The sequence below is a fragment of the Oreochromis niloticus genome, linkage group LG3 (assembly GCF_001858045.2).
Source record: "Oreochromis niloticus isolate F11D_XX linkage group LG3, O_niloticus_UMD_NMBU, whole genome shotgun sequence".
Lineage (NCBI taxonomy): Eukaryota > Metazoa > Chordata > Actinopteri > Cichliformes > Cichlidae > Oreochromis > Oreochromis niloticus.
In genome coordinates this window covers 6,674,809-6,698,304 of record NC_031967.2, presented here as the reverse complement: position 1 = coordinate 6,698,304, position 23,496 = coordinate 6,674,809, and the positions used below count along the sequence as shown (strand labels likewise).

Sequence of the window (23,496 nt, the reverse complement as noted above, 5' to 3'; positions counted from 1 at the left end):
GCATAATAGTTGTTTTCACAGGTGTGCTCTATATCTCAACAATGGCTCATATTAGGATGACAGTTTTCAAACAGGTCAAGTGCCTCTATGCACGTAATTAGGTAAAATATTTGCCTATTTTACTTCATCTCATATGTCATTGTACTGAATTTGAGCACCCTAAGCTTAATGCAGATTACTGTTAAATTAATGGTCTGGAGCACAGGCTGTTGTTGATCAGGGAAATCATCTAAACATTTTGTGTCAGCATGGGGTGGGGGAAAGCCATTCACCACAGCATAGCTTAACTGCTGCTGATGTGGGCTGGCCTTCTCTGCACGCTCTTCAAGGCTGTGGTGTTTTCTGACAACTTCTAACATTCGACATTCTCCAACGACTGGTTTACGGTGATTACAGTTATGAGCATATAAATACCTCGCACTGCCGGGAGTAAATTCTTGCATGAATGTGTCGTCTCCCTGTGAGGCAGTCTTACTTGCTCGGGAACCCATGATAACAACAACAACCGTGTCACAGACCGCGCCTGCTCCGCAGTCATTCACACAACAACAACAACAACAACACAAAATAGGCCTATAATTTTCCCCAGCCTGCGCGACCCCGCACGGCTTAGGCCCGTGTCAACCCGCGCAGCCGTACTCAATTAAGGAGCCGTCGCTCTCTTTTTTTATAAGCCTGCGTCCAACCGCACGGCTAAGGTCCGCGTGCAACCCGCGCGACCGTGCTCGCGTGAACCCGCGCAGCTACAGTAATCTCTTAGTCGTTCTCTTTGAACTTACTTGGTGTTGCTTATTGCGTGCAGCATCAGTCCCGTCAGATCCTGTCAATCGTCATCCATCGAGGAGAAAAACAGACGGCTACTCCACCGGCCCGATGACGAATTCTCACGTCTCGGGTCTTTGCTGCAGGACCTCTATAAGTCCTGGCTGACGACTTTCGGTGTGTCTCTTTTTCCCCTCGGTGAATGTCAATTCCAAGGATCCGGCTCAAAGGACCAATTAATGATAGGTTTGTAGCATAAACCTATTCGCTGGAACGTTCAGGACAATTTGCTACACAGCAAAAACAAGACACAAGTAGGCAAAGTTTTTTGTAGTACTCATGCATGAGGGAGGCCTGCCTGGAGCCAAGTGTCGTTCCACCCACTTGACCTCCGTCAGACTCTCAGCCAGGTTCCCCATAGCACTCCTTTTATTGTGGTTACATGAATATGCATAGGTTCATTAACATATGACATCTTATATAGGTATGCATGTGAACAAAGAATACCCTGTGTGTGTGTGTGTGTGTGTGTGTGTGTGTGTGTGTGTGTGTGTGGAATGTGACTCCCCAAAGCTGGTGCCAGGAGTCTAGCGGTCCATCTAAACAAAAGGCTCTTAGACTCAAACAGATATACGTGTGTTTGCTATACCATATATCAGCAAGAGAAAATACGACCTCTCCTAGGAGGTGTGTGATCTATGCCAGAACACTCTGAAGAGGAGTGAACGCACTCCCCTCTTCATGCGACACAGAGTTGTTACAGACCTCCTGGGATGAGACATTCTTCCAATATGCCATCAACTATATACTTCTAAGCATATATGAGTAAATATTTCTAAGCATAAATGACAATCAACAATACAAAAACCTAACAGTACCCAATCTCTCACTGTTTTTACTGTAGACTCTGAAAACAATATAGATGATCAAATTACTTAAACCTTGAGATTCAAAAGGTAATTAAATAAATATTGTCATATACTGTGAAATGATTAATGTCATGTCGAGAAAGAGAGAGAAGAAAGAATGAGACATCTGGGTGAGTTCCACTGACTTCTATCAGCAGAGAGCAGCACACTGCAGTATGAATTCATAAAATTGTCACAGTAGAAACAGCCTGTGGTTTCGAGTAGATGATAAAACAAGCAGAACTTTTTAGCTCTAACTCCCATCTATTCCATTTTTTCCACTTTCAAACAATTAAACTTATTTGCTGCATCAAGTAACTGAATTCTCACTTTAACCCATTACCCATATTCTGTGTGGGGGGAAAAAACTGTGAAAGCCTAAATAGAAATATTGAATAATTAGATCATCCTCATAACAAATGAGGGTTTTGTTTCTCTTTATTCCTATTGAGACTTCTGGTGTAAATATCTCTAAACAACAGGAGAAATGCTGCAGGTTCAGCAGTTAAATCCTCAGACAGACTGAATGCATCATCCAGGTGTCAGAAGATAAAGAATTCACAGCAGGATATGTTGCAAATAAACTTAAGAATGTTTTGCTCAGATTTGAAAGGTCAGATTTGAATTACTCTGATAATTTTATCAATGTTGCCTTTAGCTTTTTCAAGAAAAACATGTTTAAACTTTTGAAATGATTAAAAAAACATACTAACTACTGGAAAACTTAAACATCAACCAAATACATCAACACTCTGAGAGTTTTCTTTTATTTATTTTGAGCTTACAAAAAGGGAAACTGATTCAGCCTCAAAATACCTAAAAACACTTTTCTACTCTAAACATTCACACATTCATACACTATTTTAATTTTTGCATCTAAAAACAAACATTTGCTTCCGACAGCATGAAGACTGGAGGAGTCACCAACCTTCTGAATAGTAAATGATTTACTCTGCCCCCAAAATAAAAACCACCATGGCTGTGACTGTTGCTCGGGATCATATCCAGTCCCTCTGCTGTCAGGTTAGAAATGAGAAATTAACGGCTAGGTGGTTCAACGCAACAGTTTAAGATTTGAGAAATGAAATTTGAGAAACTTTTGTTATTTAGTTATTTTCAAAGTTATAATGAAGGTATCAACACTGAGTGAGGTACATATTACATGTTAACAGGTGTTTTGCCTGAAATGAACTTAAATGAAAACATGAACTATTGACACATACAGTACTTTCAACACTTTCTTTGGTTGTCTAAGTGGCCATAATCACAGTAAACCAGTATATTCTCACGTACATTTCATTCTCTTTGTGGTTGTGCTGCTTATTTTCCTGTAGTATTTATACTTTTTGTTTGACCAATCAGAAACAGGCTGCCTCTTTACTTACCTACACTGTTACTGGAGCACAGTTCAGAGCTGCAGTCCTACTGCGCGCATCACGATAAGCCTGATAACTGCATTTCTCTGTAGGTAAGTCCAGCTGTTTTTTCGATATAACTGTTAACATCTCTTCAATACAGCAAACAGCGATGAATACTTGGAATTTCTTTTATATTTGGTGTATTTTTTGATACTTGTAGAATTATCAGGTCTCAGTCTCATAGCTTCATGGTGAAGTCATACAGCAATGTACCAACATTAGTTCACCTTCATAAGAGAGTTTCAAAAAATGCCAAGTTTAACATCAAACACTGTATTGTGTATCTCAACGTTAACTAAGTGGATGCTTCTGAATCAGGTCTGTAGAGTTCAATAATGGGAATAACTGTCAGGAGAATCTAACTAAAGGTTCAAGGTAAGAGTTTTATAAAGTCCTGTGTGTAATCCTTACATTTTAGTGATTTTACTCACAAATAAGAGTGTTATGTTAAAACTTTTATTTTAATTATCTTACTGTGGAACATCTACAGCAGAACTTTGTTGAGTCAATATGAAAAACTAATTTAAAAACAAATAATACAGTGATCTGATATGTCTTCTATCTTTCAGGTGACAATCAAGAACAGAATCCACACAGTGAGTGATCAAAATGAGCTGTGGTTAAATGTCAAATCAGTGAATTTGATTAAATTCAGTTTTATTCATGCAATACCAGTTGTTGCACAATTCACAGCAACAGTTGCCTCAAGATGCTTTACATTGTAAGATAAAGAGCAAACAATGTAAGAAAGGAATCGTACAATCACACAACCCCTTATTAGCAAGCACTTAGCGACAGTGGGAAGGAAAAACTCCCTTTCAACACTCGAACCACCAGGAGGGGTTGTTTGACCTGTCCTGCAGCAACGGCAGTAATGCCAAAGAAGAGTTTTTAATTCTCATAATTTTTGAAGAGATTGCACCTGTTGGCTGGCCTGGGTGTTTCCCCAGATAAGCTGGAAGAGGTGGCTGGGGAGAGAGAGGTCTGATCTTATCTGCTTAGAGACTCCCCACGACCAGACCCCAGGTAAGAAAAGAAAATGGCTGCGTAAAAAAAGTATGTTCATTGTGTAACAGATTGCCAACAGCTCACTGCCTACATTTTAAGAGCAGGCATACATTGTAAAACTGGTCTCGCAGCAGACCACAAAATGTATACACATTTTAAATACATCAAGTACTGTATGAAAAAAAAGAGATTGTAATTAACGTATTATTGAAAAAGCGAGCAGTCAAAATATATCATCATATTCAGCAGTCACCTCGTTGTTTTGACAAAGCAAAACAGTCGACTGCACTACACACTAACTAAACAAGAAAACGCACTAAGTAAAAGTAAGTAAGTAAGTAAAATTTTATTTATATAGCACATTTCTAGATAGAAATCACAAAGTGCTTTACAAGATATAACAGATTAAAAAGACAAAATACAAACAAAGTTAGCAAAAAGCAATTTTAAAAAGATGTGTTTTCAGCTGTTTTTTAAAAGTAATCAATGAATCAGCGGATCGTAAGTCCTGAGGAAGGGAATTCCAGAGTCTGGCGGCCACAGTAGCAAAAGCTAACTACAACTACAACTACAACTAACTACACACTCCAAACACGCTCAGTGTCACAAATCTCAAACATCTCAAAGCTTGCCATCTCTCTCTTTCGCTCACTCAATCTCTCTCACTGCCGTCACTCCATCAATTTCTTGCTCTTCCTAAACAACCAAATGTCACATGTTGTTATATAATGTTTTGATTGGGAAAGGGGTGTTTTGGTTCTTTTGGGGGGGTGGGTGCTCACAAGCAGAGATTGACAGACAGACAGTAAACATCACTATAGTGTACAGGAAAAATATTACATATATTTTTGGCTTGTACCCAAATGCAGACTGAATGCACAGGGTTAGACTACTCAAGACTTTATTTACACAGAGAGAACATGGCTAGAGCTAAGAATGTCAGCAGAAAGTAGGAAAAACGTTTGTCACTGAGTGACTGTTCTTGGGTCTGTCCAACTGTGAAACAGGTGTTCGGCTTCCTCCCGCCAGTGATGCCATTCTACCAAGCCTAGTTCTATTACCAGGAGCTCTCTACCCCCCACGTCGTAATTCTGCTCCTTGGACTGGTGACGGAAGAAGAAGGCGTATGGCTGGACTTTACCTTGTGGCTCTGACCTTTGAGACAATCTGAATATCTGATGAATTACTTACTGGTGTCTGGGTGGATCACAGTTGGAGTGGTTCTAAAAAGCTGCTTTAATGGTTTGAAGGCTGTGTGGGCCTCAGAAGACCAAGTGAACGGTACCTTAGCGGAGGTGAGACTGGTAACTGGAGGGGCTACTTGACTGTAGTTCTTGATGAACAACCAGTGTTGGGGAGTAACGGAATACATGTACCGCCGTTACGTATTCAGAATACAAAATATGAGTAACTGTATTCCGTTACAGTTACCGTTTAAAAAGGTGGTATTCAGAATACAGTTACTTTGCTGAAATAAATGGAATACACGGCGGTACTTCCCTGTTTCATATTGTCGCGGGTCAGGACTGTTTGGGTTTGTTTGACAGCTAAGTTCTGTTGTTCCAGGCGGCAGCGTTACGGTTGCCATGGTTACAGGGTGACGCTCTCTCTCTGCGTGTTTCCTGGGTGAGAGAGCGCCTTTTTGTTGTTGTTGTTGTTGTGCTAAGCTAATAGGCAGAATGCTACAGGCATAGCTCTAAAGCATGTAGCCTGATGGGCAGTGTAGTCCGTGCTGCAGGGAGAATGGACTGCCATACACGTTATGTGTCTGTGAGCGAGGGAGGGAGAGAAAGGAAAAGTCCGAGCTGTCACGGAGCAAAAACGGGAGCTGGAAGCATGTAAATATAATAATAACCACAGCAGCCAAGAAGAGTGCCTGACGAGCCCAGCTGTAAGTAAGCTATTAAGACTCAACTGTACACTGTGTTCGTGTTTTCCTCCGGAAAAAATAAGTTCCGTTGGAGCAGCCTTTCAACGCCTCTCTCTGTCTCCCGCAAGCAAAGTTGACCCAGACAACAAAGTAAAGCTAGTTTTCGGCTACCAGCCCGACACGAACCCGACGTATTAGCCAGAGGTCCCTTTACTACGTTTCGGAGCCGCGGACCTTCAGTAACAGTAATAAATCACAGCAATAGGACATTCATGTAGTTGTAAACAGCATGATAATATATTAAGTATTCCAAAGTATTCAGAATACGTTACTCTCATTGAGTAACGTAACGGAATACGTTACAGAATACATTTTGGGGCATGTATTCAGTATTCTGTAGTGGAATACATTTTAAAAGTAACCTTCCCAACACTGTGAACAACCTATAGACATTTGCAAACCCTAGGAAACATTGGAGTTGTTTCCGAGACTCAATGACCGGCCAATCCTCCACCGCTTTGACCTTCACCAGATCTGTCTTCATCTACAGAGGTTGCAGAGAAAGAGGGAAGAAATTTGCATGTGGTGTGTCTGGATCTCACCAAGACCTCACAACTCTTACCACAACCAAGATGTGTACTCAGAGCCTTCTCGGAAAGTTCCAAGATAACATCGAGATGGCTGAAATGTTGACTGAAAAATACTTTCACATTGGTGAAGATTTGATTCCTATGTGAGAACCTCGTGAAGAGCTTAGTGTTTTACTATGATGCACCCCTCAAGCACACTGACCAGGTAGAACAGGGTAGGAAGGATGCCATCGATGACCTGGAATCTACTGACAAAACTAGTCTCCCTGGCAAACCGAACCTCTGGTGCTTCGGACCTTTGCCTCTTTCCATGTCTCGTGTGGCCACTAACCTCATATGAGGTTCTGGTCATCAAGTTGGAGACGCTGGAGCAGCTGCTTCGCTATGATATATTTCCATATCCAAAAATCTTAGCCAGTGGTATGGAGGAGATCCACATGCTTGCTTTACTCGTCACCATCAACACTGAAGCAGACATTGGTTAGCCAAGTGGTACACAGGACTGGTAGCTGCTGGAGGACCTGGGCCAAAAAAACTTCCCCCTTGAGATTGTCTACACTAACCTGAGACCTGACATTGTGCTATGGTGGTGTGAAAAGATTTTGTTTATTATTCAAATATGCTTTGCTTGTGATTGTGTAAACTCTGAATGACGATTCACCCTGATAAACATGAAGCCTTGCCTATGCTTATCATATGCCTGTGAAGACAAGTTCCTGTGTAAAGAGCAACGGAAAGTTCCACTTAAGCAGATGTTTAGTCTAAGTATGAACAGAACGTTTTAGCAAGATATGCATTTGTCTGTTAAGCAATCTATATTCTTTAGCAAGATATGCATTTGCAATCTATATTCTGAGAACAGGCGGAGACTGCCTCCGCCCTGTTGAGTAACCTACATGCCTATATAACCTGCAATAAAGAAGTGTACTGGTGTGACTCTCTCTCGAGACGTTCACCCATGTACATGTGATTGATTATATTGTCTCACTGTGTCTCTGTTTTACTTTGGCAGCCTTCTATTTGGGAAATTTCCCCCGACATTTCTTGGTCCTTCGAAGCCGGATGGGACGGCCTATTTAAAGCAGCTCCCATAAGAGGCGCCTCACCAGGTCCCGTCGGTGCAAGAAGCCCACGTTGAAGTCTGCCGGCAGCTCATGCACTAGGTGTGTGATAAAACCCAAGAGCGTGAATTCGGGTCTTGGTCAACGTTTTACAAGCGGTCCGCACCGTCGGGGGCTGATCAGGTGCATCTGAAGAAACCAGCGCCAGGTAAGGTAAGACAGACTACTTTGAGATAATAAAGGTTTGCGCAAAAACGAAAACGAAACTTAAAAGAAATAGCTCGCCCAAGAAGGGCTGGAAGCAGAAGGCTTGCCCGCAGAGGGTTGGAAGCAGTAAAATAAATATTGAGCTCGTCTAAGAATGATTGGTAGCTCCCCGAAAGGGTAAAAATAGGCCTATAAGCTCGCCCAAGAGAGGCTGGAAGCACTACGCTCGCTTTAAGGAAGCTGGTAGCGTGAACGCGCGTTGAAACTGTCTGTCTTTTATTGTCTATTTTTGTGGTGGAATAAGTTGATTTTTACAGCACAATAAGGAGGCTGAACTATTCCACTGATTTGTTTACTGTTGGTCGCTGAAGTACTGGTGAACTGAGAGGAAGGTCGTGTTTTATCACATAAAGCCGACACCGCTTTTGAGAATAGCTCAAAAGTAGAAGGGCGTGTCAGCCACCTCTCTCTGTTCTCGTGCCAGTGAAAGCGCCACAGGTGTGTGTGTGTATTACTAAGGGCTAAATACATAAAGAAATAAATAAAATAAGTAGAAATAAACATATAAAACAAATAAGAAAATGGGAAATAAAGCAACAAAACTCACTGCTGACGAGCAGTGGCTAGAAAAGAAATGTCCAGGCGCCGGACAAATTAGTGCATATAGATGGAGAAATCCAAAGAAAACTAAATGTCCCACGTGGGAGGGAAAATGCATTAACTAAATTATAAGAAACCCTCCAAGCAGAAATAAATACTGAAAAGGAAGCTAAAAAGAAATCAAAGCATACACAAGAGTTGTAATATTTTAAAGCATGGAAAGAGGAATGAAGTGGAATAAACAAAAGGTTAAATTAAGGTTAACTTAAATTAAAGCAATGAAACAAAATTGGGAAGACAACCAAGCTGAACGAATAGAATGCGTGATACCAGATAATTCACACAAAATATATCAAATAAAAAAGAGAGATGCATAAGGCATATTAAGGCTGTGTCATTGTTCAGCCAAGGAAAATGTCTCCAGCTTGGGAAGGTGTGAAACTGCAGGTCACATCGGCCTTTGATGGATACATAATAAAATATAAACTAATATACTATTGTATATTAGTAGTAAAGTAGTGTATTGTGATATACCATTGCTGTTATAAAAAAGGAAAAACAATACAATGATAACATTAATAATGACATACTATTAATAGGAAGGGACACCTCAGTCAGTTATGATGCGAGGTGGAAGATTGTTAAAAGTAGTCTGATTCAAGCTTAAGGTTTGCTCAAACTCAGTACAATGATATAGGAGATGAAGAAAATAAGGAAATAACTACACTAATCAGGTGCATAGAGACACCTGACCTGGTTGTAAACCTGTCATCTTAGATGAGACTTTGTTAAGATGAAGAGCAAACCTATACTAACAACTAATAAGCCAAACCCTGTATACAACAGCTAAAGCTATAGGTTTGAGAAGCTGAATAAAATGAATTAAATATGTGGACACTACCAAGCTGATGAGCAAGTTCACATTTTTTTATTTTTATTTGTTTTTTAGAGCAGAAGCTGCATATTAAAGGTCACACATGCAGCTGTCTGTGAGCTCAGTTTTTTCCTCACACTTCTGCTCTGTTTCTGGCAGCAGCTTTTTCTTTTTCTTTTTGTGTCCTTGATGATGATAAGTCCAGAGCCAGCTGAGAGCTGGGTTGTCTGTTTTGTTTTATGTGACAAGGCTGAGAAATTAAAACTTAGTTTCTTGTTTTTTAAAAAAAAAGAAAAAAAAAAAAGAGAGAGGTTTTGTGTTTCTCAGCCAAGAACAACTACAATTTCATTTTCTGTTTTGAGACAGGATAATAATAATAATAATAATGATAATAAAACAAAGAGTGATGTTTTGTTCAAGTGTTGAAGCAGGCTAATACTGCAACATATCGTCTAGTGCATGATCTGCGAGCAATATATGAAATCATCTTATTTATCTTTAAATAAACTCCAATTATGGAGACCTGAAGTCACATGCTTAGGGCACACCCTCAGGTGAAGGCAGAAAGCTACTAAACAAAGAAAAGAAGCTATACAGAATGCGCCACAGCCACAAAACTAAGTATTCACATTCTTTCTGACTCTTTGTGAGCCTGAGTTATGACCTTGGCTCCCTGTTTTTCTGCTTCCACCAAGGGTGGGGGTGACGCTCCCGTGGCATGTGCTCTGTTCTCTTTACTATCACAAATGGAAAAAAAAAAGAGAGAGGCCCCTACTCTCTGAATACAATATTCTCTTCATAACTCGGCAGTATGAAATGTCATGAAACAGTGTAACTCACTCACAGTAAATCAGCAGTATAGGATAATACAAACCTATCTAATAAATCTAATGATTTTCACATTCTTTTAACTAAGAAGTGTGATGCAAACTAAAACTGGGCATCACTCCAGTTTGTTTACATCATTGACCTTACTGTACCATGAGATGATGCACTGGAGGAGGCCGATGAGCGCAAGAAGCTCAAGTACACGGAACTGAAAACAACACAGCTGGAAAGCAAATTTCCAACCAGCTGAAATTGGCTCCAGAGGTTTTGCAGCCATTTTAGCAGGTTGCAAGGCTTTTCCGGGAGTTGGGATTACAAGAGTAGATCCATCAGCAAGTGGTGAAGAATCTCTCCAGAAGTGCTGATAAAGGCAGTCATTGGTTCTGGCTCAAAAGACAGAACTTTAGTTTGGTCTCCATTGTGTAAGGAACATAAACACTTGCCGGACTTCAGCCAGGCTTCAACTGGGTATATGGTGTTTTGGGGGTGAGCCTGGGACACTGGGATTGACTGGTAAACCTTCCGGAGACGTGGTGGGCTTATCAGCAAAACATCAAGGAAGGAGGGCGCCCACTTGATAATGGAAAAAGACTCCACCACTCAGCTGACAGCTCCATAGAGGTTTCATGTATACAGTTTAGTGATATAAATAATGTACCTAGTCCTTTAAACATCAGTAGGTTAAATTTCAGACAATTATTTCATAAAGTTTGATAATTATCTCAACCTTGGCTGCACAGTGGTTTAGTTATTGCCTCACAGCAAAAAGGTCCTGAGTTCGATGCCACCACCTGGCAGATGGCATGTTCTCCCCGTGTTTGAGTGGGTTTTCTCCAGGTCCTCGGGCTTCCTCTCACAGTCCAAAGACAGTGGGGTTAGGTTAATTGGTAATTCTAAATTGGCCATAAATGTGAATGTGCGAATGGTTGTCTGTCTGCATGTGTTAGTCCTGTGACAGACTGGCAACCTGTTCAGTGTGTACATTGCCTCTCGCCCTATGTTAGCTGGGATAGGCTCCAGCTCCCTTGCAAAACGGAAAAGAATGGATGGATGAATATCTTAATCTTTCAGGTTAGGTATCTGGAAATTCCTTCTTACCCAGAAGTTTGAGTGAGTAAATAAAAATTGTGAGATCCCTTAAAGCTGATGAGTGTTAAGCTGAGTGGTCTGACTATTTTCCTCTTAACGATCTGCACTGGTTTGGTTGTTTAAACAAAGAACATTCAGACAGACATTTTTTAGATCTACAACCTACAAATGGAAAAAATATGAATGTTGCTGCAAAAACAGACCAAAGTTTTATCTTTTAATGTCACCACATGACTTTGTTAACTGATCAGTTATACTGTCTCTTTAGATTAGCAACTAAAGAAGAAGAAGACAAGTATCTGAAACAACAGTTGGGGTCCATTTTATACTGGTTTTAATGTTTAAATATTTGTTTCTGTTTCTGTTTCTTGTCCATTTTCTGCAGTACCTATGTTCTTCACTTGACATGAGAGAGTTAAGACAGCAAGCACATCCTCAGCTAGATTTTAAACTTTATCTCAGCACTTCCTCTACTAATTATATAGTGCAGTGTGACACTTATGGCAAGGTCCTGTTTTTATTTTATATATATTTATATATATATATATATTTCCTGTCTACTTTCTGCTGCATCTGCATCCCATCAGCCCCTATTTGTTTTCTTTGCTACATAGACTGCCTGCCACTGTATGCAGGAAGCTGCTGTGCACTGTCCTTTAACAGACATGATCAGACACTTTTTTTCAGTATGTGATTCTAGATTTTTTGTTGTGTTTACCTCAACCTCGAACCAGCAGGAGACAGAGAGCCTGCAGCTGAGAGAGAAGTAAAATTCATGTTGTTTAAGCTGCCAGGAGAACTTTTACAGCAAAATTTAATAAGAACCTGATCTACTTGTTTTGATTACATAATGTCCAACTTTGCAGACTTTTAGAAGAATAATTACAATTATTTAATGAAAGTGATTAAAACTGCAGCCTTTGAAGACAAATGTTGCAGGTAATGGATAAAGTCTGCACCACAGGAAGATTTCAGCACTAACAACAAATATGAAATGACTTTATTGATTCAAAGACTAAGAGAGACATTATTTACAAAACTTTCCTCTTGCTGGTCTTATATGAGTAACGCAAAAAACAAAAATAATTAAATCATTGGAGCTATGGTATAAGGTATGTTTCTCTGAAATTAATTCCATCAAGTTTTATATAAAACACAAAAGTGATTTTAGTTTGAATACACTGACATTTGTAATTGTTTCACTGTTTCTAGTATCTTGTATGAGAAAAGGGGAAGTTGTCTTTCCTGACATTTGAACAAACAGAAAGTTTGTAGCAACACTGTGTATCAAAGGCCTTTAGAGTTGCAATAAAACCACACCCAAAATAGCTGTACTGCTTTCACACAAAAGTTTCACATCTCTCTTTCAGCTGTTTAGGTCAACTGCTTTAATGCATTTGAAAAGGGTGACATGCTTTAAAAAAAAAAGAACTGACGCAGTAAGAGGCTCTACTCTGAATTAAAATGCCTTGTTAGCGACAGTGTTTAGAGAAGAAAGGCCAGGCTGGTTTCATTTGACAGAAAGCATCAAAACAAGAAGTATCAAGATGGCGCCGGTGTGTGTGGCTTGCCGTCTGTCACTGCCAGTGTTATGTTTGTTTGTATTGATTTTATTGACTATTGTAATAAATGCCAACTCTCTCTTGGCGTATGATCGCCAAACTCTACTGGATCTCCGACCTTCTGCCAAAGATTGGGGAAAGTGGAACCAAGCTGGACATAAAATTTTTCCCCCGCTACTATCAGAGATCCCAGCTCATCTGTGCCGTGTTCCAGCTCCACCACTCCAGCATAAGTGCTGTCACTGGGGTCGCTGGACTGGCTGCCTGGTGAAGCTGAAAGCTTCTTAAGGTGGTCTCTTAAGCCCTTATCCAGAAAACACGGAGCGGTGCCAACCTTCTGTTTCTCTCGGCGATTGTTGGAACCTGTTGGTGCCTGGCTGGTACCTGTCATTGGCCTGGATGGGATGTTCCAGCTCAGAAAACACTGCTCTCCTCATCCCCGCCGGCGTGGTGTGAATCTGCGGAACCTGCGGCCTCTGTGTTGGGCTTCTAGGACGGCTAGCGACGGGGATCCGCCGCTTACTGCCAGGATTGGCCTGGTAAATGCTAGGTCAGAATCAGAATCAGAATCAGAAAGGGTTTTATTGCCAAATGTTGAGCAGGTTTACAGCATTAGGAAATTGCTGTGTACTTAGTGCAAAACATACTGTCAGACAACGCTTAAATAAACGTAAAAATAAAAATTAAAAGTGCTAAGTTGATAGATATATACATGAATGCAGGTGGTGATCAGTGCAAAAATGGAATGATGCAGTGAACACCGTGTAGGGTCATGTGTTTGTGGTGCGAACAGTCATATGGTTATTGTTCATGAGTCCAGTAGCAGAGTGGAAGAAACTGTTCCTATGGCGAGAGGTTCTGGTGCGAATGGACCGGAGCCTCCTGCCTGAGGGGAGCAGGTCAAACAGACTGTGTCCAGGGTGAGAAGGGTCAGCTGTGATCAGAGCAGGACACTGGGGCGTCCCTAGCGAACAAAACTTTTATCCTGAAGGATTTCTTCACATCCTAAGGACTGGTTTTTCTCTGTGTGTGCGAGTTGTGGCTGAGCGCCAGTGAGTGCAGCATCTTCTCAGATCTTCTACCTGGCGATTGCTGCTGTTTTAATTCCCCGCATATGTTGGGTCGAGGAGGAGGAGTAGCTACTATTTTTAAAAGTCATTTTAAATGTAAGCAGCTGTCAACCCCGTCATTCACCTGCTTTGAATGTCTGTGTTTGAGCTGGGCTGCTCCCACACAGTGTTGTGCAGTGGTTTATCGGCCTCCAAAATACAATAAGAACTTTGTGAGTGACTTTGCCAACTTCTTGGCTGAATTCATGCCAAAATATGATCGTGTTCTTACTGTTGGGGATTTTAATATTCATGTGTGTTGTCCTGATATACCCATGGCAAAGGGCTTTTTAAACCTTACTGAGTCTTTTAATCTTGTGCAATGTGTGACTGGTCCCACACATGAACATGGACACACACTTGATCTTGTTTTATCTCATGGTTTTTCTGTTTTTAAAATAGAGATTTGTGATGCTGTGCTTTCTGACCACAGTCCTGTGATATTTGAAGTTCCTCTTGCTTGTACCTCAGTTAAACCTCGCGCTGCTGCTGGGCGCTGTTGTGTTTTTAACTCCTCCACTGCTGAGCAGTTTTCAACATTTTTTAACCAGATCTGTAAGATCCCGGATTTTTTATGCAGCCAGACTGAGGAACTAAGCTCATGGTTTTATTCCACCTGTCTAAAACTAAATCTGAGCCCTGGCTGAACGACACGACCCGAGTTGTCAGACGCGACTGCAGTCGTGCTGAGTGCAAGTGGAAAAAGGACAAACTACAAGTGTCATTCCAGATGCTAAAGAACTGTTGGTGTAAATATCAGAAAACTGTAAAAGATGCCAAAAGAAAACACTTATCAGACATTATTCTGTCAAACTGTCACAACCCGCGTGTTTTATTTAAAACTATTAACTCTGTTCTTAGTGCACCACATACTGACTATATCAAGCCCTCGTCTGAAGCCTGTGAAATTTTTTTAAAACTTTTTTATTGAGAAGGTCTCCTCCACAAAAATCTCTCCTTGTGCTCATGACCTCTCAGTCTCTGCTTCCTGCTCTGCTGTCTTTGACAGGTTTGAGCCTGTGACTCTGTCCTTTTCAAAGGAGACTGTTGGTCATTTTAAGCCTGCAGGGTCTCAAAATGATGCTGTCCCTCCTCGACTCTTAAAAGAGGTTTTACCTACAGTTGGACCTTTGGGTCTTGAGCTGGTAAACCATAGTTTGATGTCAGGTGTAGTCCCTAAAGATTTTAAACATGCTGTAGTCAAACCCCTGATTTAAAAACCTCTTGATCCTACAGTTCTTGCAAATTACAGGACTATCTCCAAACTACCTTTTCTTTCCAAAATTCTTGAAAAGTTTACAGCCAATTAATGGCCTTCCTGGAAAAGCAAAATGTTTTAGAGGTTTACCAATCTGGTTTTAAACCCTTTCATAGCACTCAATCAGCCCTTTAAAAAGTTTTTAATGACATATTTTTAGCTACTGATGCTGGGGACTGTGTTGTTCTTGTGCTTTTTGACAGCTGCATTTGATATAGTGGATCATGCCATTTTACTCTCTCGTTTGGAGCACTTGGTGGGCATTAGGGGCACGGCACTGCAGTGGTTCAGGTCCTACTTGGCGGGGCGAACTTTCTGTGTCAGACTCTGTGACCATGTGTCGTCCTCCGCTCCTTTCTTGTGTGGTGTCCCACTGGGCTCCGTTCTAGGCCCCCACCTCTTCTTTTCATAACTGCTTCCTCTTGGTTCTGTACTGAGAAACCACAGCATTGCATTCCACTTTTATGCAGATGACTGTCAGATCTATGTCCCTCTAAAGAAAAAAGGCACATACTCCACACAGCCATTACTTCGGTGTCTCGATGACATTAAGGCTTGGATGTCTCTTAACTTTTTAAAATTCAATGATAAAAAGACCGAGGTGATGGTTTTTGGTATCCCCACTGAGACCCCCAATGTGTATTTAGATTCCTTGGCCCAGTATGTTAAGCCAACTGTCACAAAAAATCAGATTAAGGCAGTGGTAAAATCAAGCTTCTTTCAGCTCAGGCAGCTGGCAAAAATAAAGCCAATTCTTTCACAGCAGCACTTTGAGACAGTGATCCACACCTTTGTTAGCACTCGGCTGGATTACTGTAATGCACTTTATATAGGGGTCAGCGCATCATATATTACTTATCTACAGAGGGAGCAAAATGCCGCAGCTCGTCTTTTAACTGGCACTCGAAGGTTTGAGCACATTTTCCCTATATTAGTTTCACTTGACCGGCTGCCCATTTCTTTTAGGATTCATTTTAAAATTCTTGTATTTTTTTTTTAAACTCTCCATGGCCTAGCCCCATCTTATCTCTCTGAGCTGCTATAGCCTTATACACCTACCCGCTCCCTCAGGTCAGCTGATCAGCTGCTCCTGAATGTACCCAGGACTGGGCGTAAACTTAGAGGAGATCGTGCTTTTGCTGTAGCAGCTCCAAAACTGTGGAACGATCTTCCGTTAGAGATTAGACAGGCCAGTTCACTACCTGTTTTTAAGTCACCCCTGAAAACCCACCTCTTTAATCTGGCCTTTGACAGCACGTGAGATGTTGGTTTTTATTTTTTATTTTTATTTTAGTTGTTTTTAGTTGATTCTATGCTGTTTTATCTTGTTTTCTTTTTTAATATAGGGCTGTTTTAATTTTTATGTATTATGTGTTTTATTTATTTATTTTTGCTGTTTTCTGTTATTCTATTGTTTTTAACTTATTTCCTGTACAGCACTTTGGTCCTGTGCTGGGTATTTTATAGTGCTTTATAAATAAAATTGGATTGGATTGGAAAACTAAGTTTGGCCTCTTTGAGTCTTTTAAATTGTTCCTCATACTTAATGAGCTTGTAAAGGTTAATCATCATATTTAGAGAGGATTACTGCAAGTATGTGTCAGACTGGGTAAGGCATGTGATGTGAAAAAAATGAACTTAGCACCAAAACCGAACTGATTTTCAGATATTTATTGAACGATTGTTGAAGCCTTTGCAAAGACATCAATACTGCATGAACAGTCTTATCACAGGGATTGGCCAAAAAGCAAAATTATAACAGCTCCTTTATACCCATTGTTTGGATACAGTGGGCATAAAGGATCTTTCTTTTCCATGGTTGGGAATTCTCACCATCATGCTGATGCTGGTGGTGGATTTCCACAGGTGCAGACCTACCACACTGTCACCAATGAACATCCGGGGAACTGACAGTGGGATAGTGGACTCTTATAAGTACCTGGTTGTTCACCTGAATAATAAACTGGACTAGAGTTACAACACTGATGCTCATTACAGGAAGGGTCAGAGCAGACTCTACCTGCTGAGGAAACTTTTGGAGTTCAGCGGGTGCTCCTGAAGACCTTTTTTGACACTGTGGTGGAATCAGCCATCTTCTATGGTGTCTGTTGGAACAGCAGCTTATCTACAGCTGAGAGGAAGTGGTTGGATAAGCTCCTCAGGAACGCCAGCTCTGTCATAGGATGCCCATTGACTCAGTGCAGGTAGTAAGAGACAGAAGAACTCTGGCAAAAATTGCATCACTTTTGGACGATGTCTGCACTACATGCATGAATCTGTTGGAGACCTGGAGAGCTCCTTCAGTGACAGACTTAGACTTTGTAATTATCACTACTCCCAGCAAAAACATCAGTGGTGCCACAGGGGGAGATGAAACAATCAGTCAAAGCGTACTGGAGGCCTTGCAAAATCACTTGTGGGAATGAAATGACCACAGAGTACTGGAATTTATGATGATGGGTCAAAATTTGTGTGGTTGATATGACAAATGAACTCACAGCAGTAATTGTTATTATTATTAGGGTTGACCATTATAAGCAGGTCGAACTGCCATACAGAAAATTCACTAAGAATTTATTAGTGAAGTAGTTGTGAGATTCACATAGTGTAGGCACAAGTTTATTTGGATAAAATTTAGGACTAGAGGAGGAGCTGAAACTCTCAGAAAGAAAGCACCTTGAGTGATTCTTCAAGCCTTTCCAGCGTTTGTGTTTATGTGGATGTTGATCATATGTGAAAATGATCACAAATCACAGAAAACTGAACATAACTGAAAAACCTCTCAAGTCACACCACCCTTGTTGTTTAAACAAGTATTGTCTGTGTTCAACTGCTGATACCTGGTAACAGACTTTTCCCCCCGTGTGTCACTTAGTTGGAGCTTGATAATCTCTTGCTGGGGCACTTTTTCACCCATCACTCTTACTTTTCTTCCTACGCAGCTGTAGATTGAAAGGGAAAAGCGTGTTGATCTCACTTGTTGTCTTCCTCCGCATCAGTGGGCAAATCCTTAAAACTCTGAGTAAGTTTTGTGGTTCTGGAATCCTCTTGTAATTGCTGGCATGAATCTTGAGCGGTGCAACTTTGACTTTAACCTCAGTCTGGGTTCACAGAAGTATCTGGAATCGTCTTTGTGGATCTCTTATCAGTTTTCTGGTTTGTAAGGGTGTGGGTTTTTTTTATGCACATTGTGCCTTAACCTACTGTTTCAAAACTGGTGCTGAGATTATCTGAAATTCGCCACTTTGAAAGGGTTTCTTTGAGCAAGGTTTTTGCTTCTGCACCTGCATTTTATTTGCAAGAAAGGAAAACTGCTGCTTCTTTTGAGAACATTTCAGCAAACACCAGGTATTATTTTTTACGTTCACATGGCCTGAGATCAATGTTAAAGTCCATGTGTAGATAATCCAAAGGTTTATCTGGGTGTGGATGTGTTGCCTTTAGCTTTTGAATGCCTCTGCCTGTATTATTACTTGCACAAATCAGACAATAGTTAAAAGAATTTTGAAAGGGTAATTACAGAATCTCTTCATTAACCACTGTTGCTGTATTTCTTGTAAAATCCCGCCTTTTAATACATGGTTCTTTCCATGTGTCAGTGTAGCATGATAAGGGCAACATCTCTATCTCATCGTGTCACATTAAGCTGGCTGTTTGTGCTGTCTGGAGTCAGTTGGTTCTCAGCAGGGGCCTTGGGCACTGGTCTTCCTGTATGTTTCAGGCTTGGCGTACTGATGGCATGCACTGCGATTTGGTCTTTGTTTTTGTTGGGGCCACCTGGGGTTTCTGGGCTCATCTGGGTTTTTGTTCACACTTTATGTGTTGGTGTTCAAGTTCTAGTGATTTGAGTAGCCTTGATGTGTGTAACAAAACTATGACAGACCCGTCCACATGTTCATGCTTTTCAGAATCTCACACATTTTATTGACACTCACTGTTGCTGTTACAACACGGCTGCAGCTTTCCAGCTGCCAGCAGCGCATCTCACCTGCAGCTGCATTGCAGACCACGCCACGCCACATACCCCCATCACCCGACTGAGGCCGAGGAAAACATCCAGGTGAACCTACTCCCTCCCCCTGCAAGCGAGAGAGGGAATTGGCCCGGACCGTTGGCGCCCCCAGCTTCTGGCCCAGCAATGGGGAGGTGTCGTTCTTGGTGGCCACGCGCGCATCCATCCGGTGTTGTGGGTGTGGGACCACCCACGTATCCAGTGGCAGCGGCAGCGCAGCAGCCGTGGAAGTGCACTGGGGCTCCCAGGTGGCTCGGCCAGTGTCATGCTGCATCTCCCCAATCTTGGACTGCGCAGGTCCACCGGACAAATTGACCTCAGGCTCAGGCCGAGCAGCCCTCTGTGGCACGTGGACCTCCATCTCCTTGCACAGCTCCTCCACCACTCTCAGCTGGAGCAGCCCCCGCACGCCTCATCCACCACCAGCTGGTCCAGTTCTTCATCTACCTCCGGCTGGAGCAGCTCCTCCTCCACCTCCGGCAGGCGTAGACCCTCACCCACCTCCACCTCCAGTGACTGTGTGGCAGGCCCCTGCCAGGCACAAAAGGAGTGCGGATGGGTGCAGCAGCAGACTGCAAACTAACATCTTGTTGTTGCTACTGCTTCAGGCTGGATTTTCTGTCTTGGGTTGTAAGTTTCAGAGCACAGTGGAGTGGGTGTGATTGGTTGTCCATGATGGAGAACAGTTTTTTCAGTTACCTTCTGTTCTTTGTAGGTTGCATTAATTGATTATTATTTGATGTATTCTTTAAAAAAATAAAATACAAGTACTATGGCCCATGAAGTTGTAAATCAAATGGAAGTTAAAACCCAACTTTGTCATATAACAGCATGTCTTTTGTTGTCATAAAAGTGTTGACTCAAGGACTCTTTGACTTTTACCATCTGTCATTGTTCCCATGACAGATAGTAAATGTTTCTTAGGTCTCATTTGATATTTTGTTTAGGTTGCTTGTTCTTCCTAGTTTAATCATTTGTTTTTCTAGTTCTTAGTTTCTTCTTCATTCAATCTGTTCCCTTTTGTGCTCTGGTTGTCTTGGTGTCTGTGTTCTCCCCAGCCCGTCATGTCTATCACCCATGCCTGTTTCTTCCCCAACTGTCAAGCCTGTGTGTCTTGGTTTGCGTGTTTCCTGTTTTATTTTGACAGGCTCTCATCCCGTGTTCAGTTTTGCTTCCTGCTGTCTTCTTAGTCTGATTATTTCCAGCTGTGTTCCCTGTTTTCCTCTGCTTATTGTCGTGTCATTCCTGTTGCAGTGTGTTTCCTTGTTCCCCTTGTTTCCATCGCTACTTCTTGTTTCTAGCTTTTTGTTTCCAATTCTTAGTTTCTAGTTTTAGAGTTTTGTGTTTAGCTATGGTTTATAACTTTACAGCAATAAAACTCCCTTCTTTTGGGTCTACCCTTTGCCTGCCAAACAGCCAACCCTGACACTATCAGCATTTTAACAACAACCAGCTTTTTAATAATACATGTTTTTAAAGCTGAGAAAAAAAATGAAACATCCTTCTTCTTCTTCTTCTTTAAAGTGAAGACAAAAAATAACCTTGCAAAAAAGCCTTTAAGACTAAACACGTGTATCATGACTCTATGACCTAAACGCATTTAGCTTTGAAAGCAACACAAAACTCCCACCTCTATCACATTTATCACACTGAGAGCACCCTTCCTGGTGAACACACCATCTGCGGACATTGCAGGGCAGCAGTCATGTGCACGATGATGAACGTGATACAAGCTTTAGCTCTTTCTTGTTTCTGTAAGTTTGCTCTATTACTCTTTGACATCATTAGCTAATCTATTACTGCATTTTTAACCTATAATAATTTAAACACATTTGCTTATTAGTAACTTTACACTAACAAGTTTAGCATCATGTTCCTTTGAAGCAATTAAACATCTCATTGTTTCCACTGTTTCAGGCTGGATTGCTGTCTCAGGTTCTGAGTTTCAGACCTCAGAGGTGCAGGCAGGTGAAAATGTCACTCTGCAGTGCACCAAGATTTACACATATGAAGTTCAGACTTTCTGGTTCAGACTGGTCAACGGAACCACAGTCAACTCTATCGCTGTTATGGCTGCTACAAGTGATAAGCACAATGCTGGATTTCAACCTGGAAAATTTGAAATGACAAAAAACACCTCTGCTCTCTTTCTCAAAATCAAACAAGTGGATGTGTCTGACTCTGGGCTGTATTTCTGTGGATTTCTCTCAGAAGGACGTCTAAATTTAAGCGTCATGCAATTAAAGGTTGGAGGTAAGATTATTGTAAAGTCTGTGCCTCCTCATTCTTCGGTTATTGCTTTCTGTTTATATTACATATACAGTGTAATTATTGTCAACACTCTGTATACAAAGACTATGGGTGGTTATAGATTAAGATAAATATAGAAATGAGGACTAATAAAATCAAGGCTTTATTTTTGAATAGGCACAGATGAGCCTCAGGATGACATGGACTGCATCTCTAAACGTAAGTTAACATTTCTTTTATTGTGCAGATGATTAAAAACATTTGAATGTAAAATAAATTTCAGCCGTGTCGCTTTTTACCTTTATTTTTGTATTAGAGGCTCACGAAGTAGCAAAGCTGACGAGTGTCACCCTGGGTGTTCTGTCTGTTTTCCTCTTAATGCTCATCACTGGTCTGGTTGTTCAAAACATGAAACTTCAGACGGGTACTTTTTACAGCTACAAAATCGCTCTTATACTCTTTACTCTTCACAAATGTATAATTGGTTTATGAAATTGAGTAACACTAAGTTCTTTTTTGTGGATCAGCAAATAAAGAAGAAAAGAATCCGGACCACAGCACGGTGAGTCAATCTAAAAATCTACTTTTATGCTCTGATTGGCAGCACTTAAACAAAATGTGCCTGTACAGCATTACAGTGCAAATTATATATCGTATAAAGGGAGAAATAAGATTTTTGGTTTGTATGTTGCAATTAGCTGTTGACTAATTGTCTTCTTTCCTTTAGAAATGTAAGATAAACACTTCATTGTTATTGCTTATATTTGTCTATAATTATAATTAACATTTATATACTAATTACAATACATGAACACTGACTCTGAATGTGCTTTTCACAGAATCATGGATCTGATGAGGTGAACTATGCTGCAGTGACAGTTCGACCAAAACCAAAAAGAAGAGAGATCGAGCCGAATGTGATCTATGCTTCCACCAGATAGAATCAGCAGGCGACTTGAACTTTCTGATGATGTTATCATGACTTATTGGGGAAATGAAAAACTCTTGTTAAGAAAAAAAAACTAACATTGCTGTGGTGAACCAATGCTAACTGAATTTTCGTATGTGTTTTCCTGTTAATTCTAAGTACTTACTTCGTCCATCAAAGTCTATTTCGCCAAACAAACATGTAACGTGATTGTTAATGAAATGGAAATCTGCACACAACCTGAACAGAAACAGTCGATACTTGGTGACTACAAATGTTCTTGAAAAATAAAGACTACATTCATGTGGCACATGGATATAACTGTGACTGGATACTGTATGTGTTATTTTATGCTATAATATGTCTTGATCAAAAGACAAAACAACAGAAAATTATACTTTCTCTTCCTGCAAAAGACCTTCAGTTTTTTATTACTGCTGACTACACATGTGAAACATTTCCTCTGGTTGAAACCTTGCTATCTATCCAGATAAAAATCAGCTGAGTTTTCTCAGCTTGTCCTTGTTGGTGGTGACTTAGCAAGAGTTCTGGCAGCTTCATTTCTGTTTCCCAAAAATTAGCCTAAAGATGAATAAATTGGTGATGGTTTCAGTTGACTTATTTCACTTATTGTATTATCAATCATGAAAAATTGAACATTGAATATGAATATTCAAATCAGATTCATGGCTCTGACGGCCCAAAATATGCTGCAGCGACATTTCGACCAAAGCAAAAAGAAGAGTGATCGAGACAGACACGATCTATGCTGCCACCAGACGGACTCACTATGTAACTGGAAATGATGCTGTATCATATTAATGATATGATGCAGCAATTCTAACTGCAGTGAAGAAACAATGCTACTGTAATTGTACATTTGTATGTTCTGTATTATTAATTCTCAATATTTTCTTGCTCGTTTAAAATCTTTGTCGCCAAACAAACGTGATGCTAAATGTCTTGAACAAACACAACATATAAATAAACACATAAAATAGAGTCCAGTTAATATAAATACATCTGAAACTCTTTCACCATACGTTTAAAATACAACGTAAGGTCTCATATATCTGTCAAGGCTCGTGGGGCGAGCCGTGTGGAATTATTAAAGGACCCAAGATGCAGGCACTTCTGATGTGAGGGAGCTTTATTTATGGAG

At 40.8% G+C, this 23,496-nt stretch overlaps 1 protein-coding gene across 1 annotated transcript; it reads left to right on the top strand.

Moving 5' to 3' along the window:
* Nucleotides 1–20,522: 20,522 nt before the first annotated feature.
* LOC102077568 (uncharacterized) lies at nucleotides 20,523–22,630 on the top strand. The gene is made up of 6 exons (XM_013274495.3): nucleotides 20,523–20,910; nucleotides 21,074–21,409; nucleotides 21,584–21,625; nucleotides 21,723–21,830; nucleotides 21,934–21,968; nucleotides 22,246–22,630. The coding sequence occupies exons 1-6, from the start codon at nucleotides 20,862–20,864 to the stop codon at nucleotides 22,345–22,347; spliced, it is 672 nt and encodes a 223-aa protein (XP_013129949.2). The 5' UTR covers nucleotides 20,523–20,861; the 3' UTR covers nucleotides 22,348–22,630.
* Nucleotides 22,631–23,496: the final 866 nt, after the last annotated feature.